This window comes from Acromyrmex echinatior, chromosome 2, assembly GCF_024713525.1.
Source record: "Acromyrmex echinatior isolate Ae372 chromosome 2, ASM2471352v2, whole genome shotgun sequence".
Lineage (NCBI taxonomy): Eukaryota > Metazoa > Arthropoda > Insecta > Hymenoptera > Formicidae > Acromyrmex > Acromyrmex echinatior.
Genome location: NC_141853.1, coordinates 12,894,672 through 12,914,745, shown reverse-complemented (window position 1 = coordinate 12,914,745; position 20,074 = coordinate 12,894,672). Strand labels below are relative to the sequence as shown.

Below are 20,074 nucleotides of genomic sequence, written 5' to 3'. Positions count from 1 at the left end.
TATTCTTGTCTGTGTTCTTACCAATTTTTTCTGTCCTCTCATTAAATATAACAGAGCACGAGGTACAACGTGCGTGTATGTACATACAGAGAGAAGTGTATAACTTGAATTTATTTATGATATAATTTGGATATAATTTAAATATAATTTGAATTTGTTTAAAGAAGAAGAAAGAACGTCGGCTGCGTTCGGGAAGCGCGTTGCTAGCGCTACATCATTCTCTTTTCATTTTATATCTAATGAATGATTGATAGATGCGAATGGCATAATAGTGTCGATAACGCGCTCCTCGAACACGGTTAAATATAGACTGTGCATTTTTTTTCTCTAAGTTGTCACTATCGGTTTAGAAGGATTCTAATAGCATCCTAGGATCTGCGCATCCCCGTCCTCTCTTTCTTTCTCATTCACTCAAATATCGAGTTGAAGAGAGATGCAGTTCAATATGCATTTTAACGAAACACAAATACTAAGGTCAGGGAATGCGCAGGCTATATCCATTCTGTCTATATCAAGATAATACTTACAACTTTCTTTTTCTTTAATAATTTAAATGAGTATTCAAAATTATAATTTTATCTACATACATACTATTTGGTTACGGCACTGTTCAATATTTAAGCAGTCTGAATAGCCTTTTTTTATTAGCAGAACCAGTGCACATTAAAGCTGTTGTACATTGTTATAATTTAAATGTAAAAGTGAGATATCTCAATTGATAAAATGCCCAATGTGTATTTTATCAAATGATACAATAAAATGTATCAAATATTCCCCGGTTTAATTCATTTCTATATTTTTATTAAATACCTACATCTTTATGTCGATTTTTGTATGTAAATACAACGGCTTTAAAGTGCATTGAGTTCATGCGCACTAGTTCTGCTTAATGAAAAACGCTAAGAGTAATCATTACAGCCATATTGAATCGTAACGTCAGCGAGAAATGACACGTTAATTTTTATTATGTGCTATTTGTAAATAAAAACCATTGAATAAAATAAAATAAGATTGCTTTAAGTTTACAAATAAGAAATAAAGTTTATAACGGTCACGGCTGGATCGTAATCTAATTTAAATATTTCCATGTGAATTTATGTGTTAAACTGCGCGCCGAATTGATTGTTCGGACTTAGGATGAAATTACATGGTGCGGAAAACGCAGGACTGCGAAATAGAGAAGGCGTCAAAGAAACAACCAATCAGCGTTATCTGCGTTATTCCGAAAAGCATTGATTGGTTGCTTCTATGACGCATTCTCTATTCCGCACCATATGATTTCATCCTTACGCAATGAAATTGTAGTGAATTCAATTTTTTAGTAAGAAATCCGTTTCATTCCGATTCCGTACATACATATGTATGTATGTATATATATATATATATATATATATATATATATGTATATACATGAGACGGCACCCTACGTAAACGTCATAAACCATAGATTTTCAGTGCTGGCAGTGAATTTTGAAACACAGCCAAAATAAGAAAATCATAAAAAACACATGAGTTTCGCATAGAGAAATTTAGCCTGAAACATTTCACGTCGATGCAACTTTGTCCAATCATTAATATGATTTAAAAATGTATCCAGTGGTGAGTAGTACATTATAACATTTTTATATATCATATTAATTTTTACAATTAAATTAGTAGCTCTCTAAAAAAGACCAATGAGAGCGACATCAGTTATTGTAGTGTATTTGACATTTTAATATTTAGTTTATACAGTTTCGATACATGCTTTATATATTATATATATTAAATCTACATTTCGAATGTTTTGACTTATTTTAAACCATCTTCAACGATAATTGATTGAGAAAAGACGATGATATATACTCTCAGTGAACGTAATGAATTTTACTACACTTTTAGGTTTAGAATATCTATCTTAATCGTGTGACAAATAAGATTTACCACTTTTACAAAAATCTTTCTTTCCACACCTTTCTCTATGGATTATAAATTCAAAAGCTTTATCATTTTAACAGCGTAACTATTATGCCCATATTCATAGTCAGATCTTGTACTTAAGGCTTCCTTAAATTTATCTTTAGATGCTTAGCAGCCAATGAAATAATTTGTAGACTATCTAAAGATAAATTTAAGGAAGCCTTAAATATAAGGTCTAACTATGAATACGAGTATTAGACTTGTATCTTCGTCAAGATTTACAATACAAATATAAATGCAATTACAATACAAATCATTTGTATTGTAAATTTTGACGAAGATACAAGTCTAACGGACACCACTGTTAATATGATGAAGTTTTTGATTCATGAGAAAGGCATGAAGATTCGAAGCACTCTTTGCGGAAGTAGTAGATCTAGCTCATACAACACACAACGATTAAAATAGACATTCTCAATTTAGAAGTTTAGAATTCGATATGTTCATTGAGGTCCAGTTTCACAATTCATGGTTAACTCTTAGAAACTGCGCACAATTAATAAAAAGAATAGGAAATAACTTATAATTAATTAAAAAGAATAAGAATTTCAATCTATCAGAAATCATGCATCGTGGAATATACAATTTTTGATAAGTTGAAATTCTTATTCCCTTTTCGTTGTTTCCTATTCTTTTTATTGTGCGCAGCCCGTTAACAGAGGTTCAATTTATTCATATTATTTTTTTCCAATTCTGGAATTATAAAATAAGTTGAATCTCGGTTAAGGGTTAATCGTGAGTTGTGAAACTGGGCCTGAGAGTGTATATTATATATTACTTTTTCTCAATCAATTAATCATTGAAGGTGACTTAAAATAAGTCGAATCGTTCAAAATGTAAATTCAATATATATGATAAACGTACCGCGAAACTAATAGAAATTAAACATTAAAATATCATACGATACAATAACTGCTGTGTTACTTACATAGGCCTTTTTTTAAGTAATAATTCGATTTTAAATATTTAAGAGACTCAAATTATTTTTTAATTTTATTTACATTAATTTTATATTTCCTTAAAGTTTTTTCCAAGTAAAAAAGCACATATAATATCGTTAATAAAGTTATAAAACAAGTTTCTTGTTATAAAGCCATCAGTACAACGGAGGCCTAATGTCCCAAGAGAAGCTGAGAAACGCGCTAAAATGTGGAAACAAAATTTAATGCGCGAAATCGAGCTCGGTACTTTAAATACAAAACGTTATCGGACATTATGGCGAGAGATGATGACGAGGATCAAAATGCCGCAAATCGTCGAAGATGTAAAAATTGCGTGGCACAATTTCGATCGAGCTCTCGATATTAAAGACTACAGGTTGTCATGTGCGTTACGATAAATTGGCCAATTGACAAAATTTGTTTAGTGCATTCAGAGAGTTTCATCTCCATCGAATAAGATTTGAATAACAATTAAAGAATATTTCATTCTTAAACAGATTTTCCTATAGTATAGATTATCTTACTATGTCTATTGCTTCTATTGTAAAATAGTTACTAAGATTTTATATAATTTATTGTACTATTTATATAATTTATTTGTACTATTTTTGGAAGCAAAAATAGTTGAATAACATTAATAGATTAATCCTAACCAGTAGTAACCTGATATACAAAGTCTTAAAAAAATAAAATTTTAATTTTAATATCTCATTTCTTGACGAGAATTTGAATATTTTTCCATAGGATAAATTTATACATTTTTTTAAAATACTTTTATGACTATTTAATTTTTTCTAGAATAAGCTTTTTAATGGACGAATTGACCGAAGCCGAAGAACAACATCAAAGAACTACAAAAGCAAATGCTGAAATTATAGATCGATTTTTGATATCGTATAAAGAAAGAATACAGAACAAAGAAAGAAGTTATCGAAGGACCTTAGACGAAATACTTATTCAAACGGACATAGGAGTTGGCAAAATTTATTATCAGCAAAATGAAGTCTTGTTACAATCAATCACTCACGGCGTTCACAAACAATTAGAAGAATTTTCGAACAATATTAAAAGCATCGCCTTAAGTATAGCGTTATTAACGATAATTGTATAATTTTATCAGAATTTCGCTTACTTGCAATTCTATATTATATACATATACAGATGTCCATTCTCAATTTAGAAGTTTAGAATTCGATATGTTGTCCATTTTGAATAACGATCTAACATATGCGCAGGATTTTTTACGCTCCCTTGACAGGGGGGAAGTGAGGTGAAAGTCGCTCCGCGTGGAAAGTCATTTTTAAAGCAGAAAATTTTGGTTTTATATAGCAGAAATGAAATGTTAGTTTTTAAATCTTTTTTTGTTTTAACGAGTAATGTTTCGGTTAAAACTTCCAAGGTCACTCGGGGTCATGACCTTGACAACGTGTGTATGTCAATGTTAAGATCATTGGGGAGGACTCCCCTAATCTACATATTTACCAACAATAGATATAAATTCATTACTGAAAGTGGACATAAACAAAAATTATAGCATTTTAATATTTTTATAAAATAAAATATATAAAATAAGACATAGATTCACGAGGCGTTAGGAATCAGCGCTAGTACTGCACAAATATAACCACTGATAAAAAAAAATATATATATATATAAATAAAATTTAATAACTTCTAGACATTTCAGCTCCGTTTTGAGTCATCCTTAGCATATATGCTTAAGTGTTTCGTGAATCTGTCTTATTCTATGAATTAAAGAAGTTCCTAAAACTGTTATTTCTTAAAATAATTATTTCTATTATTTATTGTTATTAAAATAATAAATAACATAAATTTTTAATACAATTAATTAATTTTTGGTTGATATTATTAGGTGTTGGAATTAATTCGTAGCGTTTTACAAGTGATGGGAAGTACTTTCATTAATGTATTTTTTAATGCTCATGTGAAATAAATAACATTCTTTCATTAAAAAACGCTACGAATTAATTCCAACACCTAATAAAATTGTATCTTGGAAGGTAAGATTGATGCATTCGTGGAAGACAGTAAGGATATACGCAGAATTTCTGTGACACAACTTGAAAATCAGTTGCAAAAATCCTGGGAAAATCTTCGACGAATTCTATCGGATTATCAAAATGGTAGGGGAACATTTATGATTCATGTGCCTTTTATGGTCATTTATGACTATTTCATGTGCCTTTCACACTATTGCAGATTATTAGAGGGTATTTTAAAGCGATCTCATCATTTCGTTTTATAAATTGTCTTTATTTACAATATAACAAAAATTAATTTGATTATTTAGTCATAACATTACGATTCAGTATGACTGCAGAGGAGACAACTTAGGAGCCTTCAAGAAATACTGGAGTGATGGCCGAACTTGATCGATGTTGATAGTACAGATTTTTTAAATTCCAAATTAAAAAAGTAGATAATAGTGAACATCTTTAATTTATTTCTTATATTGTTGTTCTGTCTCAACACGTACATTATGGGCGTATTGTGGATTATTTTTTGAGGGGAGGTATTTCTATAAATGAATTACATTTTTACAAATTTTAATGTCTCCTCATATTTCATTTTGAAGAAAAAAAATGTTATGTTTTATATATCATATAAACTTTAGTTTTTAATTATTTCTTTTTAAGAATTTTTTTAAAAGACGCGTGATACAGTTATTACAAGCAAAATATTTAATTCTTTAATATTGTTATTGTATGCTCTAACAGAAGTATTAAAAATTACTCATATGGTCTTCTAACGAAAAGAAAGGAATACTTTATGTAACCGTGAAAAACTCATACAAAGTCAAGTCGTATGTTTTTTTTACAATAAAAATAAAAGAGAAAAATTAAATAAAAATAGTCTAAAGTCTAAACGGTATGACATGTGGATTTGTGCATGTTTCGTAATGAAAATAGTGTACAAAAATTAGCTGATAGCAAATCATTTTTCCGCTAAAAAAAATTTATAACTTAACTTAATATAGTGCCTCTCATTCGGCGCACGGAAGTAATATGGCACCTACTTTTTCGATCGGTTTTTTTAATGTAAAATATTACTAGAAATAAAGGCGATAATATATTAGGAAAAAAGCAAAAAATTTTTTATGAGACTTCAATCATGTGTCATCAATTGTACCGTGGGAGATTTGCTATACTTTGCGTTTCCTTTACATTTGCCACCTATGTAAATGTCATACGAATTAATGGCTACGTTCAGCAGCTTTGCAATTGTTGTAAAATTCTTCAATATTATTAATTCTTACTTTTAATTCGTTATAGATGTAAATGTATAAACCAACGTTTTAAAACGGTAATAAATAAAGATGAAAAATGTGTCATCTCCCAGACTATACACATTAAAAATCGCGATGCGATATATCGCATTCATTGTAATTTTTAAATAGGGATGTATCGGATCATAAAATTGCCGCATACCAGATATCGGATATCCGAAAAGAATGATATTCGGTCGGATATTCAGCAGGGTAATTGTCCGATCAGATATCAGATATTTTTTATACGGTATAATTTCTCTAATCTATTTTAAAAAAAAGGGAAAAAAAGGAATGAAAGAGAAAAATACAATCTCTACAGCACAAAGTTGAACACACTGCTATAACATTGCAGCAATATTGCAGATTTGCAGCGATAGTGCTGCAAATTCTGTGCTGTATAGATAGCAATAATATTTTCTTTATCTCCCCAACGTGGATGCGAACTTTCAATATAAAATTTCGATCGAATATATGTTGCCAAATAATACTAATGATATCCGGCTATCTAGCCGGTTAGTAAAAAAGGGTCGGATAAAGTCGGATAGCGAGTACTTCCCAGACACCCGATATATTATTATACTTACTTTTGAGAAAGATCGCAATCACAATGCACAATTTTGAAAATCACATATTCTTACCTATATGTTCATGACGATTACTTAGGAGTATTAATATATTTTGTCTTTATATAATGAATCTTTAATGTTGTGTGTATGTGTGTGTGTGCGTGTTTATATATTTAATACTAAATATTTTTAATTAAAATATTAAATAAAATTTAGTTCTACATTAGAAAATATTATAATTTTAATCAAATAAATGAATTTTTATAACTTTTTTTTTAAATGGAATTCACACTGCAAATATAGAACTGCACATCTATCAAATGCAAATTAGATAAGTTAGTATTGATTAATATTACATCGTTCTAGAAACAAAGGATCGCAGAAAATCTTACGAGACGCTTAAAAATAAGGACGAGAAAGACCAACAAGTAATAGCACAACAATTATTATATACAACGAGTCTTTTCGAGGATATACAAAAGTTTCAAGATAAAACAACGACATATGATTCTATGGCCAAGAAAAAAATTTCTGAAATTCTGACGGAATACGACTTCTTCCAGAAAGCTTCTAGTATTTTTAAAAATCGTCTTCTCTCAGGTGCGCGTATTGTCTTTTAAACTTTATTTGATTTTAAGTAGATATTTGTAAAATTTATATTTCGTAATTTTAGTTGCACGGAAGAAATTTTCATACAACAATAATATTACCGTTACATCTTATTTTATATTCTATTCAGATTATTAAATCGAAATATTATAATTACTGATAATAATAATTTTTGACAATAATAATTAATAAATACAATTTTTTATAATTTCTTATTGAGTTTCCGACAATAATAATCAATAAATACAGTTTTTGACAATTTCATATTGAGATATGTAAAATAATTTTAGAACAGACGAAAGATAAGAATCAATTGAAGATATTGTCAATCAAATGTAACAAGATGATAAAACATTTAGAATTTCTTGTAATTAAAGGCAAACGATTGCTCACACTGATACAAATCTGTCGTAAATATGAAATACAAAACGAGAAAATAATTCCGTTGGTTAATCATACGGAAAGCTCACAAATGCTCTCGTATCAAATCGTCGCCCTATCAGACTGCAATGTGTCCCGTCAGGTATATACACGAATATGTAATAGAGTTCTTGAATTTTTAAAAGAAAGCCTTTTTCCATAAGGAATTTACGACAGATTATAGATTTTCAAGATATGACAAATTTTTGGCGGCAATTTAGTATTGTGCAAATGACTACCATGCAATTGCGATCGAAGAGGGATAAATTGAAAGCTGAGGCGAGACACTTGCGCGAACGTATCAGTTTTTACATTATGCAGAAAGAGTAAGTGAAAAAAATAAAAAAAGGTATAAATAATTTAGTAACTATTGCCTCAATAACAAGTGAATTATGCCACAATTTGTTTTAATATAGGTAATATAAGCTGATTCGTAACCTATTTTACATTATGTTGGATAATCAACAATCATGCTGGTATTTTTTATTATATTTAAAATTTTACATGACTAGAAAGAAACAGTATTTGTTCTAGATACAAACGCAAGATTTTAGCATTTTTTAGTTTACTTACTCTTATCGGTATTATACACGATAAAGTTTAAAGTTACTAATTTGTATAAAATGTAACACTATACCAATAAAAATAATTTAACGCTAATATTAAATTTTATAGTTCAAGCCTACATGTGGAATTATAATTTCAGTTTATTAATACTATCTTTAATCATTAACGCTGATATAAAATATAAACATCGTTTAATCTAAATCATTGTAAAGTGAAGCATGTAATAAACAAAATAAACAATATACATGTTACATAATTTATACACATTTGATAAGTGAAAAAACAATGCAATACAATGATTTTGTCACGTTAACGAGTCGATTGGCCATCTTGAACTTATCGATAATAGTCTTGTATTTATTATGCACTTTAAACTGCAACTGCGATAGAATTTTCACACAATAGAGTATAAATTAACGTAATGATTTGTGCCTGTGTGCTATTTGAGATAGCATCTTATTACCAGTGAGGAATGTAACAATACCAAAACCAAGAAGATATTGCAGCGTGACGAACATATTAAGCTTTAACCAGAAAATACCGAAGAGTATGAAGATGCCTGAAAATAAAACAATTATAGTTATTCATACTGCATTGTGGTGTAATGTGGTAGGTATAAATAATTTCTGTAGTGAATCGATTACAAATGTGAAGAACATAATCACATTCGAGAAAAACATCACGGCATACTGTGCGCCCAATGAAAACAGATAGACTATATGACATCATCTGCCAAGCAATATATAGGGCATATTTTTTTATTATATCGTTACTATTTTTAAATTAAATTTATTAGCTAATAAAAGGGCTCTATTTGTTAAGTGACGCGAGAATGGATGAGTGCGTAATTTATGCGAAGATTATTAGAGGATAGGAGGCATTTGGAGAAGTTAGATTCGTGAGAATAGATTGAAGCAACAAGAAATTGGAAGCAAAGATAATCAATAAAGCAAATTATAAGGATAATGTCCCACATATAAAAACGAGGGAGTAGTGATGGCAAGAAAACAATTCCAACCTATTAGAAATCAAATATACATCGGAATGCACAGTTTTTGATAAGTTGAAATCAGAGTATTCTATCGCTATTCCTTCGGATTGAATCCAAGGTTTTAACCCCGACTGTCGAAAATCTTTTGTAGCTCTTGAGTTTGGGTTAAAATACTACTATTTTTAGTGTTTTTTAGTATTTTAAATATTAAGTGTATTAAACATATATGCGTGCATGTATTAAAAAAAAATAAAAATTACAAAATGTATAAAAAATATATATTGAAAAATATACAAAAAATAAACAAATATAAAAAAGTAAAAAAAAAAACTAAAAATTCAAAAATCAAATAAAAAAAGAAAATCAAAAAGGAGTTACAAATCTTCTACGTCCACGTCATTAGCTCTGGGTAATGCTAAAGGAAAATTCTGTAGGAGTCTATACGTTATATTCATTTATGTTGTCAATATTGCGTTTAAGGTTCGAAATTTTATAAATTTATGCTCAGAATTGGAATCAGCGATATCAAAAACCCCCAAATATATATATAATATTTTTGAGAAAATAAACATTTTTTACATTTGATTGTATGTTCCCTGCCGGGAAAGCCACTTTTGTGACTCTGCACAAATCTCTCGAAATTTTGCATCATATGTATGTTACTTATATAGCAAAATTTTTGAGAAAAAATAATCACTATTTTAATGAAAAAATGCCGGCAGTCTAAGGGTTAAGGTGAATACACGGTCAATAATATTGTCAATATTAATACTGATAATATTATTGATTGTGTGTGTTAATATTGATGAATTAATGTAGAATACTAACGGTGATCCAGATTTTTATTCTCCAACATCAGAATCGTTTTATTAGAATTCACAGTGCAATAAATATTGTATGTAAAACTAAAGTGAATATATTGTCAATAATACTGATAATACTGATGTAAAGTCGTAAAAATACTGAAAATATAGATACATACTGTTAGTATTATTCTTATTTAATTTAATTAGTATTTACAGGGTTGGCCATATTCGACGGAAAGATCTGGCAATGACAGAGATGTTAGATCGAGTAGAAAAAAAAATGTTTTTTTCCCATGATTGAAAAAAAAAACATCTTTCCGTCGAATATGGCCAACCCTGTATACTTATTCAATGCTCGAATAAAGATCCAGATTATTATCAGTTTTCTGCATCAATCCATCAATATTAATCATACACAATCAATAATATTATCAGTATTGTCATTATTTTTTACTATATTTAAACAATTCTAGCAATGTTTCCACTTCCCTGATGTGAAGAGGAAATTATTTCCTGTTGTTTCCTGCTTTCTAAGAGCTCAAACAATGATTTTTCAAGGTCTATTCAGATGTATCTTGAGAACGATATTTTTTTAACACTTTCTTTCAGACGATTAGAGAAAAGGACCAAGAAGATGAAGAGAGAGAAAGAGATAAATACAGAAACCAAGGAAGATAAAAGTGAATAGGAGGACAAGAGCATTCGGAGCTATAAAAGGGAAATTTTTTTAACAGGTTTCGGAGTTTGTAATGAGTGCGGAGAGTTTATATTATTAAGTATCAGAGAGATAGATATCAGAGAGAAGTATATTGAAGAAGTAAATGAGACGCGCGCGCGCACGCTTGCATATGTGTATTAGATTGCTGTTTTGATGAAATAAGATCTTATTTAATCGTATTTTCCTACCTAAAAAAATATGCATGGAAATCTAATTATACGTTAAATACACTCTATCAATGAAATGATATTTACCTCCTAATCCAAGATGGAATGTAATCGCGCTGAGAGACAAAGGGAAGTTCGAGATATTGACACCGAGTCTAGCCCATAAAATCAACAACAGTAAAACTGGTGCCAAACATAATCCCGTGAATAAATTTGACACAAATGCCGGAGGTCTACGTTCAGGCTCGCGGAACATATGCTGAAATTTGAAAGTAACAAGAGTTCAGAAAAACACTTTGATAACAACTTCAATTTCTCAAACAAATGTCAATGTTCGTCAAAGGAAATAAAAACTATTGCGCAAATGCTACTTTTGCGAATGTTATAACTTTGACGTAATTCTTTGCCAATGTTTTAGAAGTGACAAAATTATAAATGATTTTGTCACTAACGAGCATTGGCATATATCAGATACATATATGTATAAATCAAGAGAAAAAATACCTTTATTTCCGGTTTGGTTGTATACACATTCGGTTTTTGCTTATAAGAGATGTTCTTATCAGCCCCTTCAATTGAAGTTGGCTCGGGAAATTTAAGAGTTACTGTGCCAATATTGAACTGGAACGGATTGCTGATCACAGCATCACCGATAATTAACTCCATGTTATATTCTCCACTTTGGTGACCGAAATTTACAGCTGCTGTTCCAACCGGCTAAAAATATGCGCAAAAGTATAACGTGTTGAAAGAATATATTCTGTTATACAAAAAAATCTAATTTATGTGGAAATATATATGTAAACTAGAGACATGTATACTAACTATCAGACCCAGTAAACGAGAATATATTAAAATGGATTGAAATTGTATGTATCCGAATGAGTATTTTGAATAACAAAAACTTTTTTTTATTGAAGTGAATTTAATTGGATTCAATGAATTAAAAGATTGCATTTCCTATTCAGAATTTTGAATTGAAAAATATTCACGAGGCACAGAAAAGCTGATTTTATTTTTAGATTGAAAGGTATAGAAATGTATCTAAATAAATGTATAAAAATGCATTCGGATTGAAAAGAATTCATTTTAACGTTCGCAAATGTGTATTTCTGAAAATCTGAATCCATTTCAATTCATTTTACTGGGGAAGATACGATCGTGTCTCAAATATATACATTTTGTCATATCTTATATTATATGTATCGTGTAAAGGAGCATATTAGTGTCTCGTGCTATGACACTGCGCTTGTCTTAGCGCCGAAACACCACCGTCATGTCTCCAGATATCATGACTGGCCATATCTCTTTATATGTATACTAGAAATCTTTAAGTAATTCTAGTTACTCAAAACAAATATATGGCAATATATGACTCTGTGTTGCAAAATATAATAAGCTTTACGTGATCCACCCTTAACTTCTGCAATATTAGATTAAAATAAAATGAATTAAAAAACCCTTATTTGCATCGTTATAAAATCGCTGTCAGTTTTAGTAGTGCTTTAATTTCAAATTAACTCTCGCGCTATCGCAGCGCTTACTGATTATGCACTGCTAACACCTCTTGCGCCTACAGTACCCTACGGCAGCGTATCCTTGTGTCAAAATTTTCAACAGTATATTATGACTGAACAATGAACATAAACATAATAATTAGGATAATAATAACAACGTATTTTGAAAGTTTCACGTCGGGACTTCGCAATATCTACACTTGTAGGGCATGTAGAGAAAAAAAATAAAAGTATTTTTTATTACAATCCAAGTGGAAGCTATCGATTGAGTATGTACATAAAACTTGATCAATTCAGCCATTATTCGATGGAAAAAGGAGTAACTATTTTAGGAGTAACTACATTATGATGTCATAAGTGTTTTTATATTGGTCACAAAAATTGAATATTCATTTTTGATCATCTATTTTACCACTAAAAATGAGCGCCTAGCGGCAGCCTGAAAAGGCATTTTTAAGCGTTTGTAAATATGGCTCATATCTTTTGTTTAGTAGTTACAAGTACTTAGAATAACTGCATTCAATAGAGAAAGCAGCTTTGTAACTATTATAAAATATAATATATAATTGTCCTTAATTGCTCATTAGACCTAAATGTACAAACCAATATTAAAAAATTTTACAACAGTTGCAAAGCTGTCTTCTCTGCTGAATACAGACATTCTGAATACTTATAACCAGCAAAACGATACGAGCCATGTTTACAAGCGCTTAAAGATGCCTTTTTATGTTGATGCTAGGCGTTTATTTTTAGCGTCAAAATAAATTATCAAAATTAATATTCAATTTTTATCACGTGACCTTTTACGTGATAAAAATGAGTGTCAAATAACGGCATAAAAGACCTAAAGAGCGTGAGCATGAAAAATACACCCTGAAAGCACATCTAGATTCTTATATAAGGCCTATAATGGAAGTTATGGATTTTTCCAATTGCTTAACGCATCTTAACACAAACGTACACAGAAATGCACAAAGTGTAGCATTGTGCACGATTCAATTGGAAGAGAATATATATGATGTGCACGATTTTAGATAGAATTAGATTAAATGTAATTTTTCTTCGTCTGTATTAAATAAAAAAAATTAAAAAGTGCCGGCCACTCAACGTTCTTCAACCTCATTTATAACCGTTACGGTTAGTAACAACATATAATTGTCACTAGAAAACACAAGCTTACACAGTCTTCAGTTGAGTATAGATATTAGGTGCGCAACTAAGTTCTCGCTGTTATTTTGATGAAAATGCATCAAAATAACAGCGAGAACTTAGTTGCGCACCTAATATATAGTGTTGTGTCGACGATAACGGACAATTGGATATACACACGCACGCACGCACGCACGCACGCACGCACGCACGCACGCACGCACGCACGCACGCACGCACGCACGTACACTTAAGTCAGTTGAGTCTCTAATTGTATTTAATTTAAAAAGTAATGTATAGTATAAAAAATTACCATATCAAATTTATAAATATGAGTGGCATCAGGTTCAGCGACGAAAAAGATTTCATGGCCTCGCTTATTATTAGTAGACGTGGAAACGGATGTAAGACGCACGAAGGCTTGATGCACACGCATTGGTTTCTTATTGGCAGAATCACGCAATAAAAATCGCATGACTAGTTTTTGCTGAGAATCAGCTTCTGTTTTATGTTCGAGCTTGCTCGAGGAAGATTCTGTGTTTATTCTGAAAATTAAAGAGACATAAATACATATAAACATAGAATATCTTATTAAAAAATATATATAATTTAGTATATAAAATACGAATCATGTGAACACCTCGTAAGTTTTGGTTGAGTTGTCTGATCGGCATCACCAGTACCAATCTCTAAGTAATCCAATATTGCTTCAGATAAGACCTTGATTGTAATTGTATTCTTGACTGAAGCCGTGGTTATTAATATCTTATAAAAACCTCGATCAGGTTTTACATTTATCAGGTTCATTGTGAACAGAGTCCTGTATGTAAATGCATTATATTAAAATTTTATATTGTAGCAAAACCAAAATTCATTAAATTATTATTAATTTGATTTAGCTAATCAAAAATTAGTACTAATGAAACTCTTTCATTAAAACCGTCATCAAATTAGAAATTTAGATTAGATTGGAATTTAACCAATCAAAACAAAAGTTTACTAAATTTAGAATTGGTTTTCTTTTTTTTTTTTATTGATTTCAATTCAACCTCAATTTCAATCTTCAATCTCTGATTACGATTTAATACTAATTTTAATTAGTCAAATCTACTTAGAACGTATATAAATAAAAGAAGAATTGAGTGCTGTATCTCTGAGCCAATCTATGCGTGTGTGAGAAATCTAGAGTTCCAATTGACTATAATGTGTCACTCTTAGCCCTCTTTTTCCCGTTCCACTTCATTGTTTACTTCGTTCCTTTGTTGTTAACGTATGAGAAAAAATTAAATCAATTCTCATACAAATGACCGTTTAAGCATTGCAAACATTGGAACTTTTACATTTTAGCTTTCTCTTTCGCAGATGTTTGATTTTAGGCTAGATAGATAGGCGACATAGGCAATTCTCTTTTCATTTATATAGTCTAAGAATATACAACTAATCGTATATAAAGCTAATATACATAGTCATGCTTTTTTAAATACAATCTTGAAATGTCATGTATCAGAGGACAGATCATTATATCATATTATTCATAATCAGATCTTATATTCAAGACGTCTTAAATATAGTCTTAAGAAATCACGAACCAATCAGAGGCCGTATTAGATATTATTTAAGATAGTCTTGAAATAAAAATGGACTACGAATTCCAGCCTAAATTTGATCAATTAAATTTAAGTAGTTAACAAGACTTAAAATAATAATATTGACATTAAAGAGTTAAGGGCAGTGGTAATATTTGTGCGTTTCAAAACCAATTCAAAAAAAATATTACAATCTATCTATGAAACCTTCATATAAAAACATCTATCCTCGCAAAAAAAAATGATAAATTCAAAATTACTTTGATTTCAAGGGCAGACAAAACTGAAATGTAAACTTAGATAAAACTTAATGGTAAAACTGTTTCTTATACATTTTCATACTTTTGTTGATAAAACTCCAGAAAAAGAGTGAAACCGCCGACTTGACATATGTTGTCATGATCCTCCAACAGGTTTTAGGTGGTGACCAATATTCGTTAAAAAGTTTTTAATAAAAAAAAGTTTAAGAAATAACGTTTTATTTCTGCTTTACGATATCAAGAACTATTCCGCATTCGACCTGTTTAGGAGCATCAGATTTTCCACGCGAAAAGAGTTCTATCTCATCCCCCCCCCCGCCCCCTCCCTGCCAAGAGGCGACTACGAGGTACATGGATTATGAGGGATAGACCTCGCTTCGCGTGGAAAATTGTGCGCCTCTTGGCAAGGGAGGAGGTAGGATGGAACTCGCATATAGAAAATCGGACGCCCCTTCAAGGAACTCGTTTCGCGTGGAATTACGTAGAGGATAGTTTTTTAATATTGTATAAAGCAGAAATAAGATGTTATTTCTTAAAAGTTTTTTGTTAATAACAATTTAACGAATTATGACCGCCATCTAAATACTGTTGGAGACCACTCAAGGACCTTAACATATATGAAGGTCAAGGTTATCGGCGATTGCCTTTTTTGCAGTTACACATACTGTTAAAGTCTGCATGGAAAAACTTGAGACATTCAGTTTAACAAAAATATGTGTTGAATTTCTTAACCTTAATTATATTTTTAAAAAAGATTGAAGGGATTATTCAACAACTATTGCTATGCCCCAAGGTATAGCTGATATCAGCATGACAAAGCTGATTCAGTAAAGTATTGGGGGAGGCTCTCTCTCTCTCTCTCTCTCTCTCTCTCTCTCTCTCCTCTCCCTCTAATATTTAATAGATAACACTCACTTATCTATTGTAGATGGCTGCAAATTTTCATTGCTGAGAACAACAACATCGTCTCCTACTCGTGTTGCGGAATTTGCAACGACTTTAGGCACGGTTGGCAATGCTTGACCAAGAATATCGCAAACTTTAACAGTAACTAACGGTTGTTTATTAAATATAATAATTCCTCTATCAGCTAGGGTTATGCAAATTGGTTTTTCAGAACTATCGACTGCTAAAGTAGTTAAAGCAGAAAGTAAATTTGTAACACCCTTTATCGTTTGCACGGAACGCCGCGAGAGAAGATAATTGCCCAGTTTGACAGTCTGTTGGAAGTTTAATGGCGGTTTTTTCTTCAACGAAGTTGATAATTTAAGAATACCATTAACAAGGAAGCCTACAAAAATTTATTTTAAATTAATTAAAATTTAGTATTACACAAAAAAATCAACTCGGAATTATACAAATAATAGAAACTAAATATATACTTGTTATAGAAAGGCCGCCTTCAAACTGCAAGTATTGGCCATCGACTTCATCTGCTTGTACTACAGCATCTTCAATACGATCAAAAGCAAATGCCGCTGGGGTACCTATGTCTGCAGCAATGTGGAATACGTATCCCAAGCTAATAACAGAAAAGTACCTTACATTATCCATATTAAAAATATATAGCAAAGTAATTTTTAAGATATTTCGTTCAGTATGATAATTATTGTCTTCACGTTTTATATTCAGAAGAACGAAAGTTTCATAAACATCATTACATTTGTCATTAATTTTTACCATAATTACTAATATGTATTATTTTATACAAGGTGTCCCATTTTAATTAAAACAGCCAATTTCTGGAAGTTACGAGATTTTAGAAAAAAATATAGATAAAAGTTGTAAGGTTCGAAGAGGGAGTCAGGATTTGACTGTGGGTGGCGCCGCCAAGATCAGATCAAGATCACTTTAAATTTTTTAAATGAAATTTGCATTAAAAATTCATTTTCACGTAAAAATAAGAGGTACAATCTCTAAACCTTGAGCTTAATAAATGTTATCTAGGTTATGATCCTGAATAACATTCAAGAGATTTTTTAGTCGTCAGTTATACATTTTACAATTAGATAATACTAATATCGGCGGTGCTGTAAATTTCAAGCTTTATAACACAAAAAGTACTACTAATGGAAAAACATTTTGTTATAATTTTGAAGAACTCAAAGCTACAAAAATATGAAAAATAGAGGATATCATAAAAAAAATTCAAAGTAATCTTGATTTGACTTTGACGCCATCTAGGATCAAACCAATGTTACTCTTATATCCTCCTTCAAACTTTACAACTTTTGTCCGAGACATTTTTCTCTAAATTCTCGCAATTTCCAGAGTGGCTGTTTTAATTAAAATGGGACACTCTGTATAAATCTTCGATAACTTACTTCCATAGACTATCATCTTTCCTTAAAGTCGCTTGAATTAATTTCACTAATTTGTCAATTCTGGCAGTAGGTATCTTTTGCGATAAAGCTGTTAAACCACTCACTGCATAATACAAATCAGAAAGTGTAGAAGTATCCTTCTGTATAATATTTGTCAATATCTGTATAAATAAGATGTTGTTAGATATAGCATGCTGGGAATGAATAGTAATGTTTATATTTTGTTTAAGAATAATTATCTTCATTCTTCATGCAGTATCATTATTGCAGGACATCATTATGCTATGTAAGTGCTATAGATATTCGTATAATTTAGATCACTAATACTAGCATATATTACCTTTGTAACAATATTTGTGGAAAACTCTTGGCAGCCTCCAATAGCTTTCCATGTGGAGACAAGATAAAATGCCGTTTCAGGTGTAATGTTTTCTCCATTGGATTTTATTAAGTACTTGCAAATGGTCTAAAAAAAGCACAATCGCTATTAATATAAGAATTCGAAATATTATATTATAATGAAGAAATTCTCATTCAGAAAGACTAATCAAATAATCATGGAATATCAGTATAGTTTTTTCATCATAAGGTAATTTGTACATGCTGGATCTCTACAAATATTAGCTTAAATAATATACAAGATGAATCATTTTAAGTAACACATTGATTTTTCTCGGAAGCTAAGCTTTTATTAGAAAATGTTTCGATAATTGCCCAGTAAAAAATTCTCACTTAACATTTACTCTATCTATATGTACGTATATGTGCACACATGCACGCATGCACATTTACCGATGGAAGTTAAGAAACAAAGTATTTGTTTAAGAATTGTATATTTTTAGATTTACTTATATATATATATATATATATATATATATATATAATCACTTGTAAAACGCTACGAATTAATTCCAACACCTAATATATACACATATATATAAGATAAAAAGAAGTAGCTTACATCAGTTTTCGATATAGTTTGTCCAAGTAATTTGTATCCACTGACAGTATAATATACCGATGGTACATCGTCTAATTGAAATCCCGTTTCAAGGATATTTTTCAAACGTGCTCTGTCAGCCATAGACAAATAAGAATTTGTTGATTGTGTGACTTCTGAGAATGCATAATTTGAACATAATGCTACCAATATCAATGGTAGCATAGCAACTAAAAAATAGATAGTTATATTTTTAGAAACAAAATTTATGAATGTTTAAAAACATGTATAGATATTTTTTATAAGATAGCATCCCAAGCACAAAGATGACTGTAACTAATGTGAGTCATGGAACATAAAACAGAGTTGTAGATTGACCAAAACATTGCGTGCTTTCAACAGACTCAACTGGATATCGAGACTGTTGTTAAAAATTAGTAGAATAGGGCAGTTACTGCCATTCTTGTGCTCTAAGACCCTAAAAAATAATCAGCAAGTTACAATTACTTCGAATTCGGTAAAGTAAATTAGCAGCCAACTTCTTAAGATTACAGACTTATTGTAAAACCTATGGTAATACATAAATAGCTATTTTGATTCTGTTTATTTTTGATCTATCTAACATCTTTACATCACTAAACATGTTCCTTCATATGTACTCATAAATCTGTATGTGCATGTGCGTCCAATAAAACATATTCTTAAATATTTTTTCCAAAAACTCGAAATAATTTTCATCATATCTGGCAAAAAAGCGATTATCAGTAGTAAAACACAACATCAAGTAAAGATAATCATTGTCGGAATTGTTCTGAACAATTCAAAAAGTACATAATTTATTTCAACATATATCATTGAAACGAATTCGTACATAATAAATCGTTAACTGTAAAAACGATTCGACATACACATCCATACGCGACTCGAAAAACCAACCGTATTGTGTCCAAATACTAATTTCAAACTTTTTTTTGTACAGCGTAATTTCGACTACCATCAAAAGCAGATAAAGAACAAACACTAAAAGTCGCATAAAGACATTTTCGCGCAATACTTACAGAGAACCATCATGAATTATACACCGTTACTCGTCTATCGGACTGCTTCGGTCGCCACGTTGGACTTTCAAACAAAATGGCCTTCTCTTAGCTCCTATACCATGCAACTCAACTCTGTTAACTCCAAGTATCATTTTATCTTTGTTGGTCACCGAATGTTAAATAAAGATAAAGGATACTCGGAGTTGACAGAGTTAAGTTTTGGAAC

General features: G+C 30.4%; 2 protein-coding genes across 2 annotated transcripts; one reads left to right on the top strand and one right to left on the bottom strand.

The window, feature by feature from the left end:
- The first annotated feature begins 1,249 nt into the window (after positions 1–1,249).
- Positions 1,250–7,950, top strand: LOC105152257 (dynein regulatory complex subunit 2). The gene is made up of 5 exons (XM_087403519.1): positions 1,250–1,599; positions 3,053–3,276; positions 3,699–3,982; positions 4,921–5,043; positions 7,121–7,950. The coding sequence occupies exons 1-5, from the start codon at positions 1,588–1,590 to the stop codon at positions 7,372–7,374; spliced, it is 897 nt and encodes a 298-aa protein (XP_087259645.1). The 5' UTR covers positions 1,250–1,587; the 3' UTR covers positions 7,375–7,950.
- A 274-nt stretch (positions 7,951–8,224) lies between these two features.
- OstDelta (oligosaccharide transferase delta subunit) lies at positions 8,225–20,024 on the bottom strand. Its single transcript, XM_011066219.2, has 11 exons — positions 19,867–20,024; positions 18,830–19,038; positions 18,209–18,334; positions 17,869–18,029; positions 16,927–17,066; positions 16,460–16,835; positions 14,339–14,518; positions 14,012–14,243; positions 11,537–11,749; positions 11,120–11,291; positions 8,225–8,909 (listed from the first exon to the last, which is right to left on the bottom strand). The coding sequence occupies exons 1-11, from the start codon at positions 19,877–19,879 to the stop codon at positions 8,764–8,766; spliced, it is 1,968 nt and encodes a 655-aa protein (XP_011064521.1). The 5' UTR covers positions 19,880–20,024; the 3' UTR covers positions 8,225–8,763.
- Between the last annotated feature and the right edge of the window lie 50 nt (positions 20,025–20,074).